The sequence below is a fragment of the Castor canadensis genome, chromosome 8, assembly GCF_047511655.1.
Source record: "Castor canadensis chromosome 8, mCasCan1.hap1v2, whole genome shotgun sequence".
NCBI classification, from domain to species: Eukaryota; Metazoa; Chordata; class Mammalia; order Rodentia; family Castoridae; genus Castor; species Castor canadensis.
In genome coordinates, this window is record NC_133393.1 from 20,162,770 (window position 1) to 20,179,418 (window position 16,649).

At 57.0% G+C, this 16,649-nt stretch overlaps 1 protein-coding gene across 2 annotated transcripts; it reads left to right on the forward strand.

Annotated features, from left to right (window-relative positions):
• The first annotated feature begins 233 nt into the window (after positions 1–233).
• On the forward strand, positions 234–11,894 carry Tulp1 (TUB like protein 1). Of its 2 annotated transcripts, none has more exons than XM_020168935.2 (14): positions 234–280; positions 391–442; positions 758–842; positions 1,025–1,216; positions 1,515–1,652; positions 2,416–2,511; positions 2,586–2,705; positions 3,006–3,154; positions 6,138–6,308; positions 6,430–6,542; positions 7,093–7,207; positions 7,282–7,380; positions 9,399–9,570; positions 11,290–11,894. In XM_020168935.2, the coding sequence occupies exons 1-14, from the start codon at positions 234–236 to the stop codon at positions 11,421–11,423; spliced, it is 1,683 nt and encodes a 560-aa protein (XP_020024524.2). In that variant the 3' UTR covers positions 11,424–11,894. The 2 variants fall into 2 exon arrangements, with proteins under 2 accessions (XP_020024524.2, XP_020024525.2); XM_020168936.2 differs by having other exon boundaries at positions 1,025–1,180.
• Positions 11,895–16,649: the final 4,755 nt, after the last annotated feature.

The following is a 16,649-nucleotide window of genomic DNA, read 5'->3' on the forward strand; positions in this document are numbered from 1 at the left end:
GCTCCTGGGGCCAGGGCTGGCACGGGTGTCCCTCAGTCTGGCAGTGGAGTCCACACTATCTGACAGTGACCTGGGCCCAGAGGGAGGGAGGGCTGTGGCAAATGTCCTTCCAAGAGCTGCTCAGCCTGGCAGGTGGGGGAAGCTGAGCCGAGATTAGCTTAGTGGGGCGAGGAGGGGAGGCCCGAGTTGAGTGGCTGGACTGCGGAGAAGGGGTGCAGCGAGGCGAAGGCACCATGCCCCTGCAGGAAGAGACCCTCCGAGAGGTGTGGGCCTCAGACAGGTGGGAGCCCCCTATGTCCTCGCACTACCAGAACCCTGGCCCGGATGGAGGGAGGGGGGACAGTCGGGGTCGGGGGAGAGGGGGACAGCCTGGGTCCTTCGCTCCCGCAGCGGCCAGGAGGAGGAAGGCCTGAGCCCCGAGGTCCCCCGGCGCGCAAAGCAGGTAATGTCCCCTGCTTGGAAAAGGGGACAGAAAGATGTTCCACCTGTGTGCCCAGGGTGGGAGGCTGGAGCGGGCAGGTCTGGGATGGCATGTCTGGAGTGTTGGACGGGGTGCGACAAGGGCATAGAGCATGTGGGGTGCCCAGGGACCCTGGGGGACCCTGGGCCCTGGAAGGGTCGCCCTTCCTCACCCCAAGAAGGCGCAGCTCCCGCGGGTAATCCGGGGTTATTTTTGGCAGCTCAGGGGATTAGAGGGCGGCGGGCAGCCCTGGGAGCCCCCCTTGCCTTCCTCCCCTCCTCTGACCGCCCTCCCCAGCGGCCCGCCCCCGGGCAGAAGTTGAGGAGGAAGAAGGCCGAGCCCCCCGAGTCCCCCGCGGGATCCAAGCCCCGCAGGCCTGGAGGTGGGCGGGGCGGGGCGCCCCGGTGCGGGGTCGGGACGGGGAGGGGGAGGGTAAAGCGGGGGGGGAGGCGCGATCAAGGTGGGGACAGCCAGGGGGTCGGGGGGAGGTGGTGGGGGACAGCGGAGCGGCGTCCGGGACCCCTGCAGTGGACCGCGCCTGAGCCCGGCGTCTCCTCGGCCCAGCCGGGCGGAGGCGGCGGCCGCGGGATGAGCCCGCCGCGGACCCGGCCAAGGCCCCCCCGCAGACCGTCTACGCCAGGTTCCTCAGGGACCCGGAGGCCAAGAAACGCGACCCCCGGGAAACCTTCCTGGTAGCCCGGGCCCCAGACGTCGCAGACGGTGAGAGGACGGGAGGGAAGCGCGGGGCAAGGGCAGGTGCGCAGCAGCCTCGGCGCGCTCCAGTCAGCAGGGAGGGGATGGAGGAAACGGAGGCACGGAGAGGCTACCGTTTTGCCTTAAACTACAGTCAGGAGCCAGAAGGAACCCAGATGGGTCTGAGTCAGGTTCCAAACTGCAGGACAACAGGGAGAAGCCGGGTGGGGGCAGAGAGAAGGGGAACTGAAAGACACACGAAGATAGCGTGAGGAGAGGAGGGGACAGAGAGACAGGAGGAGTCCACAGAGGGGGCTTCCTCCAGCCCCAGGGGCCCATTATGAGGGGTTTCTATCTACAGAGGAGGAAGAGGAAGACAACGATGATGACCAGGATGAGGAGGAAGTAGAGGAGGAGGAAAAGAAAGAAAAAACCCCTCTGCCTCCCAAGAAGTCCGCCCAGGAGAAGGAGAGGAAGGCCAAGGCCCAGGGCCCAAGGGGTGGGTGTTGAGAACACAGGGGACAGTACTGAGTGTGGGACCCCAAAGGGTCCTTGACCTGAGGGCTCTTCCTCTGGCAGCTTCTTCCTCATAGGGGGTCCTTACAGGGGTCCACATGTGCTCCCCACCCACTCCCATCCTCTCAGCTACCCCCTGCCCAGGCTCTTCCCTGAGCCCAGGGAAGGCAGAGAGTTTTAGTTTTGTGATTTTTTTTTAGTTAATGCAAATTAGTGTTATAATTTTTATAAAAGTGTCAAAGTAATTATATTAAAAAGAAATCAATGGGCCAGGAGCCAGTGGCTCACGCCTGTAATCCTAGCTACTCAGGAAGCAGAGATCAGAAGGATTGAGGTTTGAAGCCAGCCTGGGCAAATAGTTGGTGAGAACCTACCTCAAAAAAATCCACCACAAAACAGGGCTGGTGGAGTGGCTCAAGGTGTAGACCTTGAGTTCAAACCCCAGTACTGCACACATACAAGCACAAAGAAATCTATGATAAATACAGTGCTGGCCCCTCCCCCACTGGCACCCACAGGTGTGTGGCCTACATGTGTAGGACAGGTGGGACCTCGGGCCCCTGCCCAGGGAGACTGGTTTTTGCCCAGCGCTTTTTCTGGCTGGGATGGGGGGTGGGGAGGTCACAACATAAGACACGTGTGGGCCCTGTCAGACCTTCTGCTTCCTGAGGCAGGGTGAGGGGCTGGAAAGTGGCCTTCAGTCCCAATAGTCTCCTTCTGTGCCGAACCCCTGTCTCCCATTCCAGGGGACGTGGGGAGCCCTGATCCCCCACGGAAACCTCTCCGTACTAAGAAGAAAGAAGCGGGGGATGGGACCAAGATGAGAAAGGCAAAGAAGAAAGGTGAGCCAGACCGCAAGAGGGCAGGGGGACTCTGGATGTGGTGGGGTTGTGACACTTGCACGTCCACACAGCAGGGTCCGGGGAGGCTGACAAGGACCCTTCGGGAAGCCCCTTGGGAGTGAAGAAGAAGAGTCCAGCAGCCATGTTTCTGGTTGGAGAAGACAGCCCAGTTGTGAAGACACTGAAGAAGAAAGGTGGGTGGGTGGCTGTGTCTCTGTTGATAAGACACCTCCAGGTGGCCCTGGAGGGCAACTGGGAACCCCTGTATCATATGGCACAAAGTAAGGTGAGAAGTGTGGTTGGAGAGTCAGAAAATGTGGGGGACATCTTTGATAGCTGTGTGGTCCAGGTGGGGGTTTTAACCTTTCTGAGACTCTGATAAAAACAGGGCTGAATTGTCATGGTCATGAGGAAGGTCCAAGTGAGAAGTGGGTGTTGGGAACATAGGACCAACCAAGGTGAGACACTTACAGTCCTTTCCTCTCTGTGCTCAGGTCCACCCAAAGGCTGGGAAGGAGAGAGGAAGGAGGACGAGAAGGAGGACGAGGAGGAAGACGAGGATAAGGAGGAGGAGGGGCCAGCTGTGGTGACCAAGAACTGCAACCAGAAGGGCAAAGCGAAAGGAAAAGGCAAAAAGGTTGGGGTCCAGGGTCCCTTCAGGAAGCAGTAGCAGGTCCCACACTTGGGTGACTTGAGTGTAAGGCTTGGCGGGGAGTGACCTTGGGTTAGGATCTTGTACCCCTCTAAGACAGGATGTGAGGGCAAAGGGTACCAGTTCAGGAGAACAGAACAGGCATTGTGGGCTTCCCAGCCAGGACTGGCTACCCAAGGGGTTTGTCTTTTTTTTTTTTTTTTGGTGGGAGTGGGGTTTGAACTCAGGGCCTCATGCTTGCTAGGCAGGCACTCTTACCACCTAAACTACTCCCCCAGCCTTTTTTTGTCTGTGGGTATTTTCAAGATAGGGTCTCATGAACTGTTTGCTCTGGGCTGGCTTTGAACTGTGATCCTCCTGATCTCTGCCTCCTGAGTAGCTAGGATTACAGGTGTGAGCCACTGGCACCTGGCTCCAAGGGCTTTGTCTTGTGGTGGTGGAGGCTTCCCTTCAGCAGAGTAGCTGCCAGACACAGCCCTCTCATGAAAAGACACATTTTTGGTAGCAGGGAAGTGGACCCACAGGCACCTTCGGGCACACTGAGTGACAGTAGTCTGCTAGCTGTGCCAGTTGTGAAGCCATTCCTACTCTGATGCGCTGAGCTCCTCGCCTCCCAGCAACGAAACAGCCCAGCACCTCAGGGGTTCGCCCCAGCTGTCAGAGCTGCCTGCTCCAGGCCTGCCAGGGTCCCTTTGGACTGGGTATCGTCCATGCACAGAACAATGTTACGTTATTTTGGATATTGCTCCTGCCCTCAAACAAGAATCAGGCACCAGTGCACATACACTGGAATAAGCAGCAGAGACCCGGCAGACAGAAAATTGTGAAAGGCTTCGAGAAACAGCTTTCCACAGTGGAGAGAGCAATGCAAGGGCTGGCCCTGGTCTGAGCCTCGAGGGTTTATTAGTCTGTGCAGGAGTGTCAGGTCTTGGGGGACTTGATACACATAACCAAGATCATCAGATGCTGATGTGCAAGCGGTAAGGTCAGCTTTTTCTCTCGCAGGGAGAATATAATTCTAGAACAGTCTTCAGTACAGCAGGCCCTTGAAATTCACAGCTGTGGAAGTATTGGACTAGGCTCTGACTTTTTCCACTTCACATTCCAGGCATAGTCATATGTTTCTCAACTTTCTTCTGGAACAGGGTAGGGGGGAGAATAGATGATCGTTTGCCCCTGGCTAAGGGCCCACGGCCGGGCCTCACCTCACACACAGTAGAAACTGCCCTCAGCAAAATGGCTGGCCACAGCACGCCAGGGCTCCTCAGCGCTCACAGGTAGCTCTGGTGCCTCAGGTGCACACGCCCCGCTGGGGGTCCATCCTCTCCTTGCTGGCAAATTGGCTTCAAGTTATGGCTCCCCTCCTGTAAAGGAAGAAAACCAGGACGAAGGGCACCAGGTCTCTGAGAATGGAAAGAGCTGTTGTGGGGTCACCACCACCCAGGGGCCTTCTGTAACCCAACCAATGTTAGGAGTTTCTCAAAGAGCACTGTGTGTTAGCTACACAGTGCTGTGTAACAAGTCACCCCCCAATTACCATCTTCAAATAACATGCATGTGTTTTCCTACTCAGTTTCTGAGAGCTGGAAACCTAAGAGCAGCTTAGCAGCGTGGTGGGGACTCAGGTCCTCACATGAGGCCGTGGTCCCCTGAACGCCTGAGTGGAAATGGACAGGCCACACCTAAAGTGGTTCACTGTCATAGCTGTCGGCTGGGGGCCTCTGTTCCTCTCCACACGGGCTTCTTTTTAGTGTTTGTATGACATGACTCCCAGCTTCTCCCAGAGAGCCAGGCAGAAACCAGGTGTCTTTTATGACCCAGCCTTGGAAGTGACCCACCATTGCTTTATTGGTCATGAAGACTGTGCCACGAGTGACAAACTCGTGGGTCACTGGGGCAGGCTGGGAAGCTGGGAGGCTGGTGGCTATGACACCCTCCGACAGCGCTCAGTCTGACTAGAACACAGCAGTGCCTCCCGTCAGCTTCAGATCACCCCGAGAGAGTGTCCCCACAAGGGAAGGCCCTGTAGAGTCCCTGGGTCAGACAGGTTGTGAGGCGACGCCCAGAGACACCTCATGTAACATGGGCCAGTCATTTCCCCTGCCTTGGCCTCTTTATCTGTACCATGGGGACAGCTGTTTGGAAGGCTCATTTGAGGATGAAAAGAGTTAAACTGGGGAAAAGCTTAGAACCACGGCACATTGGAAGTTTTTTAAATCAAAGGCTCAAGCCTGTAATCCTAGCTACTTGGGAGGCTGAGATCAGGAAGATTGAGGTTTGAGGCCAGTCTGGGCAAAAAGTTCCCAAGACCCCATCTCCAAAAAACCAGAGCAAAATGGACTGGAGGTGTGGCTCAAGCGGTAGAACATGAAGCTCTGAGTGAAAACTCCAATCCCATCAAAAAAAAAAAAGCAAAGCTGGGTGTGGCATGCTTGTAATCCCAGCACTTGGGAGGCAATGAGCCACATAGCAAGACCCTGTCTCAAAGATCAAGCACCCACAACAAATTAGCACAAAGTTGTTCCTTTAGTGGTTCCTAAGCAGGGTGATGGGGTTTTCACCTGACCTGTGAGATGTACTGCCTGCACACATAGTTTGTAGCTATCTTATTCCTTCATGGGAAAGAAAAAGAAAAGAAAAACTTAACCAACACGACAGACCTTACTGGTAGAAGCAGGATTTGAACCCAGAACGTCTGGCTCTGGAGCCCCGGCTTTTAGCCACATGCTACACAAATTAATAATAAAGGATGAGCTCCTGAGCCTCTCCTACAGTGATGGCTGCTGGGGACCTGGGGGGTGGGGGTGCAGAGGCGTCCCAGCCTCCAGGGATCAGGGTCCTCCAACTGAGCTGTGTTCTCCCTGCACACAGAAAGCGGTGAGCGGCAGGGCCTGCCCTGCCTGGGGACCATCCCGGGACCTGCGGAGGTAGGGGAGCTGGCGCTCCAGGGCTGATGCACCCTCTGCCCACCCAGAAGGAGGAGAGGCCCGTGTCTCCGCCTGTGGAGGTAGATGAACCCCGAGAGTTCGTGCTGCGTCCTGCACCCCAGGGCCGCACTGTGCGCTGCCGCCTGACCCGGGACAAGAAGGGCGTGGATCGCGGCATGTACCCCTCCTACTTCCTGCACCTGGACGTGGAGAAGAAAGTGAGGAGGGGGCAGGTGCCAGGAAGGTCTAAGGCCGGGATGGGGCCACATTACAATCGGGCCTGTCTCCCTCAGCCCCCCACCCACCTTCACCCCCACCTGCCTGTCTCCCTCTTCCCAGGTGTTCCTCTTGGCTGGCAGGAAACGGAAGCGAAGTAAGACAGCCAATTACCTCATCTCCAGCGACCCTACCAACCTGTCCCGAGCTGGGGAGAATTTCATGGGGAAGCTAAGGTGAGGGGGGGGGGGCTGGGTCAGGAGGTGGGGGGGCAGTGAGGCCTTATTTCTTTTATTTATGCATTTAACAAAATTTCCATAGGGCCTGCTTAGCATCAGGCGTAGTTCTCAACAATTTCCAAATATAAATCCATTCCTCAACCAAATACTGTTACCATGCCCATTTTACAGATGGAAAAGTTGAGGCTCAGAGAGTTTAAGTAACTCGTCCAAGGCCTCCCAGTTACAAAGAGATAGCACTAGGATTTGAACATTTTTAAAGGATGGAGCTTTTAAAAAAAGACTTACCTGGCCAGGTGCAATGGGACATACCTGTAATCCCAACACTCAGGAGGTTGAGCAAGGAGGATTTCGAGTTTGAGGCCAATCTGGGCAATATAGCAAGATCGTGGCTCAAAAATAATTTTAAAAGGCCTGCCCATCAGGGACAGGGCTTCTGGGGACAGGGTCCTAAGAAGCCCCACAGTTGCTCTCAACACTGCAAGGCTATGAGGAAGGGTGTTGACCTGGCACCCCCTTAGCCCAGCCCTCCTCTGCCCACCTGTAGGTCCAATCTCCTGGGGAACCGCTTCACGGTCTTTGACAACGGGCAGAACCCACAGCGAGGCGGAGGCAGCACTGACATGGCGAGCCTTCGTCAAGAGCTGGCAGCTGTGATCTATGTGAGAGCTGCACTTGTCCCCCACGCCTGGTCCTCCCGCACGGGGGGCCAGCCTAACAAGCGTCTCTCTCCCAGGAAACCAACGTGCTGGGCTTCCGAGGCCCTCGGCGCATGACGGTCATCCTTCCTGGCATGACCTCAGACAACGAGAGGGTCCCCATCAGGCCCAGAAATGTGAGCCCTGTCCCCCTGTGACCCGCCACAGAAGGAACATGGGGTGGAAATGCTACCTAAAATGCCCAAACCCCCAAGCACACTCATCACCTTCTGGCACAAATTTATTCTGACAACCTGCAAAATGAATTCGGTTTTTTTGTAACTGAATTCCCAGTTTTTCACACCAAAAATCATCCATTCATATAGTCATTGAACACATACATGAGTGCCCATTATATTTTTGGAACCTGGGTGACATTAGTGGACAGAGCAAAGACGGGCCCTCTTGAAGCTGTGGCATTCTAGTGGAAGGGGACAGAGAGCAGACTGTGATAAATAAGTAAGTGACGGAGCATGATAGGAAGTGTAAGTGCTACGGGGGAGAAAAGGAAAGTTTGGACGGGGAAGGGAGCTGACGAGTGTGTAGTTTAAATATAAATATGGCGGTCAGGGAGGACCTCACTGACAGGTGAGACGTGAGCAGTCTTGAAGGTGATGGAGCAAGCCTGCAGACCTGTGGGGAAGAGCATCCGGAGGGGAGAGCCAGTGCAAAGGCCCTGAGGCAGAGGGTGCCTGGTGGCTTAGAGTATCAGCATGGTGGCCTGGTGGCCAGTGTGGCTGGAGGACACGAGGTCAGAGGTGAGGATGATGGTCTGATAGGGCCTGTGTAACTGGTTTTTGCTCTGCGAGAATGGGAAGTCATAGCAAGGTTTTGAGTGAAAGAGTGACATGGCATTTTTTTAAAAGCCAAGCTTGGTGGGGGGTGAGTGTCATGTAGTCTAAGAGTTGTCCTGGGCTCTGGCCGTCCTGGGCTCCTCTCCTTAGCACTGCAGGTCGGGTGAGCCCAGGGTTTCAGAGGGGTGAGTGGCACGTACCATACCCAGAGACTGATGTCACCTTACTCATTTACAATGAAAAGTAATACCCTTGTCAGCTGCTCACACATCCTTCCCTGCTGGAAAGTCACGCTGTCTTCAGAGGCCAGGCTGAACTGTGGGGCACCCACCATGGGCGGCTTGGCCTTGAGGGCTCTGGGGATTCACAGCTGTCCCTAGCAGGCTCCCTCAGAACCAAGTGCCACTGAGGCCTCTTTTCCTCCACCCACAGACCTTTCATTCTGGTTTTTTTTTTTCTGTACTGGGGCTTGAACTCTGGGGCTACATCTTGAACCACTTCACCAGCCCTTTTTTGTGAAGGGTTTTTTCAAGATAGAGTCTCGAACTATTTGCCTGGGACTGACTTTGAACCATATCCTCCTGATCTTCCCCTCTTGAGTAGCTAGGATTACAGGCGTGAGCCATGGTGCCCCGCTGCAATCATTATTAAACACACACGATGTGCCAGGACCCATAATCCAAACTCTACACAACAGTTATCAGAATCTAGCTGTTTCCTGAGTGCTCAGCCCATGCCAGGAAATGTTCTAAACTGCACACCATGTGCTATGAACTTATTCAGTACTCACTGTGGGAAACTGAGGCATGGAAAGGTTAGTAACATATTGCTCTCTCCTGCCAAGAGAGCGTCTAATCCTGTCCATCCAGTGCAGTGGAGGAATGGTAAGGCGAGGTGTTGTAGAAGCTCAGAGCTGAGTCATTTAAATCAGGAAGGCTTCTTGGAAGAGGTGACCTTGGGTGGACACACAGGTGACAAGGGATCTCAGGAGAAAAAGATCACACTGCCTCCTTCCTTTCGCAAACACTCCTCCCCAGCACCCTCTGGCCACTCACTGTCTACCTGTCCCTCTCCCCCGGCTCAACCACGAACTCTCTCAGTAATGACACAGAGCCTCTATGGGGTGACAGGTGCCCCTTTCTTTTGCCCAGCCCTCCACCTGGGCACCCCCAGGACAAGCCCTTTTCTCACAGATGTGCATCCCGCCCCTCACACCCGAAGGTGCCAAGCACGCTCTCAGACACCACAAATAGACATTGATGTCCAGGCTGCACACCAAGGGCCCTTGAGGATGCGCCTTCCCTGGTTGGCCACCTCTAACTGTCTTCTCCCTGTCACCTTCCCCCACCTGGGCACCCCAGGCCAGCGACGGGCTGCTGGTGCGCTGGCAGAACAAGACACTGGAGAGCCTCATCGAACTGCACAACAAACCCCCTGTCTGGAATGAAGACAGTGGCTCCTACACCCTTAACTTCCAAGGCCGGGTCACCCAGGCCTCAGTCAAAAACTTCCAGATCGTCCACGCTGATGACCGTGAGTCTGAGGGCCCAGGTCAGGCTGTTCCCCAGCACCTCCAGGACTCTGGTTCTCAATCAGCAATCCCCTCCCTCTACCCCAGCCTCCATTCCTGGAGCTAGAATGTCTGGCAAGGTTGCTCTCCTCTCTGGACCTCAAGTCTGTGCTCCTGGGAGCCTCAGATAGTCCCAAAAGGAGTGTTGGGCCTCACTGTTCCAGGTTCTGAACAGAGACCTAAGGTAGACCTGGCACATTCCAGGTACACTGTGCTGAAGGGACGGATGGTGCCCAGCCTCTTGGAGTCAAAGAGAGTGCTGAGGCTCAGAGGGCAGTCCTTTGCCTGAAGTCTCTTAGCTTCTCCAGGCAGTCATACTGACTCTCAAAATTGATTTCATAAAACTAACAGTGCTTGCTATGGGATAAGCACTGTTCTCGGGATTTTACAGATATTGAATTGTTAAATCCTTTTGTCAACCCTAAGAGGGTTGCCAGATGAGAAAACTAGCACAGAGAGGTTAAGTAACTTGCCCAAGTCACACAGCTAGTTAGAGGTAGAGGATAGGATTAGGACTCTGATAGTCTTTAAGATGGCTGCCTTTGCCAGGCACCAGTGGCTCATGTCTATAATCCTAGCTACTTGGGAGGCTGAGATTGGGAGGATTGAGGTTTGAGGACAGCTGGGGCAAAGAGTATGGAAGACCCCATCTCCAAAATAACCAGAGCAAAATGGACTGGAAATGTGGCTCAAGTGGTAGAGCGCTTGCTTTGCAAGTGCAAAGCCCTGAGTTCAAATCCCAGCCCTCCCCGCCAAAAGAAAGATGGTTGCCTTTTAGGAGCAAGGAAAATTAATCAAGCATTTCTGAGTGCGTATTTTATGTCTTCTTTACATGAGGTCAAAAGACTACCCGGGAGGCGTTAGTGAAGCAAGATGTACCAGGAACGCAATTAGGTGAAAATGTCCCTGTTATAAGCTAGGGTGAAGGAAGTTCGGGAGTGGAAAGATATCTCCGAAAGGACTCTAAGTTCACAGGGTTGGGTTAACACTAAGCAAGTCCTCCCACCCCCTACTCTATCCTAGGGATGTGCCCCAGTGTCACCTGTCCCCTGGCCTTGGACTGATCCCTATATCATATTTCTGGTGGAGTCTGGTCTGCCACCAGAGCAGAGTTTGTTGTTGTTGTTGTTATTGTTTTGGGGGGAGGGGTATTTTTAGAAATGTCCTGACCCTATGGATGTTGGGAGAGGTTAAATTAGGGCTGGAATTAGATTGAATTAGATCGGAATGGATCAGAAACAGGACAGGGCTGAGTGGAGACCACTGGCTAAGGAAGGAAACCAGGGGTCGGTGAAGGCATTGAGCCTAGTGCCTAAGGAGGGGACCTGGGGGCTAGGGGTAGAGCAAAGGAATGCAGCCAGAAGACAACAAAGAAGTTGGGAAGGAAGGGCTCTGGGCTTGGGTAAGTCCACAGGGTCCTGCACTACCTGATTAAGGGCCTGCTTTAGCATGGCTTAGAGCAGTAGCAGATAAGGCTGGGCCCCTGCCCTCAGGGCTTACAGTGACAGACACAGTACAGGTGGGGCTGGTTGGGTGAGATAGAAAGGGGGAGTTGGGCAGAGGTTGACTGAGGGGGGGATAGGGCTCCAAAGCACAGGAAAGAGACTCCCCCATATCGAGGGCATTGTCTATCAGGATGAGGGTTCAAGGTGTCTTCTGTCCCCACCGCCTTGTGTCCACAGCCGACTATATCGTGCTGCAGTTCGGCCGTGTGGCAGAGGACGCCTTCACCCTGGACTACCGGTATCCGTTGTGCGCCCTGCAGGCCTTCGCCATCGCCCTCTCCAGTTTCGACGGGAAGCTGGCCTGCGAGTGACCCCGGCAGCCCCTCAGCGCCCCCCGCCCCGCCCCAGATCCCCAAGAGTGGGGGAAAAGATTGAGTGAAGAGTGGCAGGGTCCCTCGACCACTGCCCACATAGAAGGCTCCTTCCCTATCCGGAGCTGACCCTTCACTGCCTCTCGGTGACCTCCGTCCGCTCCCAGCCTGGCACAGGCCGCGGCGGGCGGAGTTCAGACGGCGGCTGGGTTGGAGATGAAGAACATCTGGAGTTGGAGCCTTACATCTGGTCGCGGAGCCGGCCCGCGCCGCTTCGCCCCCTCCTCCCCGCGCCCCAGTCACTTCCTGTCCGGGAGCAGAAGTCAGTGTTGATCTAACCCCTCTGGGACCGCGCTAGGGCTGCGAGGAGCCCCAGGGCTCAGAGGGGCGTGGGTGATGGGGAACCAGGGCCGGGTACCCATCCCCAATAAAGCTGCGTCCCAGGTCAAGCGCAGCGAGGTTCCTGGGCGCGCGGAGCCGGGCGGCGGGAGGGAGCCGCGGCGCGGGAGAGGTGCGGGGGGCGGGCTGGAGCCTCCTCCCCGCCCAGGCCCCGGGCGCTCCTGCGTCCCCTCCCGGCCGTCCCGGGTCCTACCGAAACTCGGCGGGCGCGGTGTCGAGACGCCCCCCCCCCGGTCCCCCCACCACGGGAGCCGGGCCGAGAGGGAGGGCCCCGGAGGTTCGGGAAGAGGGGAAAAGGGAGAAATTCGAGAAACAAGCCACTCGGGGAGAACCAGACAAACCGGGTCCGGGCAGGGCGGGCGCAGCCGCCAGGGCGGAGCCGGGTCTGGGGCCCCGGGAGTGGGGGGCGGGCTCTCGGGCGGGAGGGGGCGCTCCGCCTCGGCGGCTCAGGGCTCGGGTGGAGGGTGGGGAGCCCCGAGGCCCGTGCGCCCGGGCTCCGCTGGGCTCCTCGTGACGCGGCACCCCAGGCCCCCGGCACCGACGGGAGCTCAGCCCCCAGGCGGGAGCTCCGCCCTCGGCCCCGCCCCAGACCCGAGCCCCAAATTCCCGCGGGGTGCCCCGGTGTGCCAGGGGAGGTTGGGAGTGCGGCGCCGCGAGAAAGGAGGCGCAGAGGCGCGGGAGCTCGGGAGTGGCCGCGGGTCGCCAGGCCGTGGGTGGGCAGCGCGAGCACCGGCCCGGTGGCCCCGCCCCCTGGACGGGCCCCGCCCCCTGGGCGCCCCGCCCCCTCCTTCCCGCAGCCCCCACCCCCCGCCGGCTCCTCAACACAAACTTTCCGTCCCGCTCGCTCCCTCCTCCGCGCCCGGCGCCTCCCGCTCCAGCCCGACTCATTCCGTACATTCCGGCCAGCCCCCTCCCCACGACCCCCCTTCCCCAGCCCCCCTCGCAGCTCCCTCGGGCCCCGCGGAGCGGCCCTGCGGAGCGCCCCCCCGAGCTCGGACCAGGTAAGCCCGGCGGACGCCGGGAGGAGGCCTTGCTTGGGAGAGGTGGTGGGTAGGTTGGTTCTGGACGGGCGGAACACTCGAGGGGCGCAGGGTCCCCCGAGCTATTGTCCAGCCTGAGCCGAGCCCCAGATCTGGGTGCCGGGAAGTTTAGAGGGAAGGGGGAGAAAATCTCTCCGGGAAGCCCCGCCCACCCCCACCCCCCCGCGACCCGGACGAGTTGGTCCCGAGGCTGGGAAGCCGAGAGTGTCCCCCGTGCCTTCGCCTGTTCGTCCGTACGCGCTTGGGGTGTCCGCGCGGGACGTGGGGACGGCGCGATTTGAAGGGCCTGCCACCGAGGACTCGTATCCGGGGCGCCCTGCCCCGGGCTCCGCCGCCCTTTGGACTCCGGGCCCGCGCTCTCCTGGAGCCCGCCGGGCCCCAGCTCCACGCAGGCCTGGGCCGGGCCTCCCGGCTCCCGGGCGGGTTCGTGCGCGCGGTGCCCGCGGCTGCGCTGGACTGTGGAGGGGGTGTCAGGGGGCCAAGCTGAGCGCCTGGGACGTGTGCCCCCGAGAGACAGGGGGTCGAGTTCCCTCCATTTCTGCTGCCTGAGTCGGGGTGGGATTCGGAGTCCCAGCTCTGCGCTCTGAGCTCCGTGAACCTGAGCCTGGCTCCGGACAGGACAGGGCTGGATTTTGGGCCTTCGCTACACTGCTTCCGGGGGCCTTGCTTAGACATTTGAGGACGGCTGATTTCACCCCTTCCCACACGGGTCCCCGCCATTGTCTGTCATGTCCTTTATTCCTGCTGAGAAGGGAGGCTGGGACGCTGGTCTGGTTCTGTTTTTCAGCCCGACCAGGCCCTGGGGCAGTGTCACTGAGACCCACTGTCACCTTTCCTGGAGAGGGGCCCTGATTCAAGGCCCAGATTCTTTCAGGGAAAGGGGGAATGAGGCCTTGGGGGAGGGCTTCTCAGGGGTTGCATCTCTGATTCTCCCTCTCTCCAGGTCAGGCCTGGACTTGTAGCCTAGCACAGAGGATGGGATAGGGGCTGGACACAGCTCAGAGGGGCTGGTGCCCATGGTGGCTGTGTATTTGATCTCCTGCGGCCTAGTTCTGTGTACGCACATGTTCTGCCTAGTGCTGGGGGCCAGACACCAACTTGGCCAGGATGCTGGGGGCAGCCTGGGGCCTGGAGAAAAAGAAGTCCTAAAAGGTTGGAGAGCCCCTCCCTTCCAGACTCCTGGAGCCCCTTCCCAAGACACTCCTCTCCTAGCAGTACCCCCAGAAGATGGGGTTCTGTGGTTTGGGTTCCTCTCTCCCTGAGGGGAGAGGATGAATTTATGTACCTTCCAGGATAGGTTCTGGTAAGGATGATTTCAGGGGCCCTAGATACCCCCTCCTCAGAGAGGGGCTGGAACCCCGGAGTGTGAGTCCTCTTGACCTCTTGGCCTTCCCCTAGCCCCAAGGAAAGGGACTGGAATTAATGCCAATTAGCACATTTGGGCTGGGGAATGGCCAAGCAGGATGGTCAGTGGTTGGCAGGACAGTGCTTTGAGAGGATGTGTGCCTATGTGCACATGAATGTATGCACGCGTGTTTGTGTCCTGAGCCCACCCTCACTCTGAAGTCTGTACTTCCTGAGACATCCTGCTGTTGGAGAAATAATAGTAAACTGGGAGGAGACAGCTCAACAAAGGGGTTCAAGAAGGGAGGGACCTGCTCCCAGCAGGACCTTTCACCACCTGTCATGACTTCCAGGGTGCCTTTTCTCTGAGCCCTCCTAGAGACTCTGTCTCTTGTCTGCCTTCCTCCTCCTCCTCCTCCTCCTCCTCCTCCTCCTCCCACCATCATGGAACCTGAACCTGGTGGGGTCTGGAGAGGTGAGTGGGTGACCCTAGGTGGTATAAGGAAAAGGGAGAAGCTAGCCCTGGGGGTGGGGGAAGGTGAGGAGAGCTAAACCAGGCAAGCACAGCTGAGAAGGTGGCTCTCAGCAGGTGTCTGGGACCAGGAGGCTTGGGTGGAGCTGGGGGAACTTGCCCTCTGAGGTGGCAGTGGGCCTGGCAGGGCTAGGTTGGAAAACATGGTGCTCAGAGGCCACTGGTGGCATCCCCTTTCCCCACTCCTAGAGCCCTCTGGGAACCTCTAGGGCTCTGTGTGGACACTGGTAAGCTGCCAGCCCTGCCCCTGACTCAGGAGGGGTGAGTGAAAAGAGTGAGAAGGTTGTTGGTGGCGTGGGTTCCTAGGGAACCCGAAGCCATGAGACTCTGAGTACTGCACTCTGTGGGGTAGAAAGAACTTATCTGGAAGACCCAGCCTCAATTCCCACCTGGGGCGCAGAAGCTGTGGGGTCAGAGGAATCCTGGGCCCCCTGGACCTCTGGGCAGCCTGGGGCTGTGGTAGGAGCCTCTTGATTAGAGTTAGGGGATCTGTGGGTCACCACAGCCCTGTCCTCTTGGCTTTGCTCACCCTTACCCTCCCGCTGTGCCAGCCCAATGCTGTCTGCAGGAGAAGCTGCTGCTGAGGGGAGTGCATGGGAGGCCAGTCCCCAAAGCCTCAGCCCCTGGGGTTTCCTAGAGTGCTGATTGTTTCCTGGACTCCCTGCCAGTCCCAAGGGACAGGAAGTGATAGAGGGAAATGAGAGTGCAACTGTGTGTGACTGGATGGAAGCGGGAGAGGGCCTGGAGGGGATGCTTTGTGTAGGTGAGACTGAGGTGGGCATGTATGGGAGAGGATCGATACTTAAGAAAGCTGTCTGTGACTTTCCTTGCGTGTGACTGGTAACAACAGTTCATGAGAGAAACTGTGAATCTTGGTGTGTGTCTCTGTGGGTGTACCACTGCACTTGTGCGTGAGAAGTTGCGTGGGTGGCACTTTGTGTGTCGGGGGGACTGTCACACTGGACACATCTAAAGGAAACTGCTTGACCATCCGTGTGCCGTGGATGACGCTGGCTATGTGTGGGGGACACTGCGATTTTGTGTATGTGTGAGAGGCAGAATGAGTGACATACTGTGTGACATATGATGCTGTGGTGTGATCACTTCTGTTGTATGTTGTGAAATGGTGTGTCTTTGAGTGACAACACCAAAACCATAGGACCACCTGTGACAATGTGACGTGTGTAAGCACTGTGTGCACCAAGAGCGACGATCATGGGCACCTGGGTAGGTGAAACTGAGCATGAGAAAGCCACCCTGGTATACGGCTCTGCGTGCAAGAAACCATGTGGGGTGTGCCTGAGACTGGCTCTGTGGGTGGTCACTATCTGAGCTTGTGTGGGTGACATCCTCAGTGACTGTGCAGACAGGGTGTGGGGACCTATGACTCCAGTGCATGTAGCATCTATGGGGAAGACCATGAGAAAGATACGGTGAAAAACGGGAAGAAGGAGTAGACTTAACTGCCACTCACCTGTCCACAGAAAAGTAGTTAGAACGAGGTAGGTGCAGTGGTACACACCTGTGATCCCTGCACTCGGGAGGCTAAGGCTGAGGACCTTGAGTTCCAGGCTACATTGGGAAACCCTGCCTCAAAAAAAAGATTAAAATGATCAATTTTATGTTATGTATATTTTACTTTAATACTTTTTTTTTTTTTTAAGCCCAGGAAGGAGAGTAGTGCAGGACTGTGACAGACTGAGAGAAAGGGAAAGACACAGAGAGAGGGAGCCTGTGTGTTCAAAGAGGATTTCTGATTCTTTTCCTAATGGACAGAATTGATTGACTGGGGGCAGCTCTGTGGGTGACCTGGGGATGATTGGCATGTTAATTGAGCACTATGAGATACTGTCCCCCAAGTTGTCTCCTTCTGGATCTGTGGATTTGCTCCCTGGGAACGGCCCAGATGAG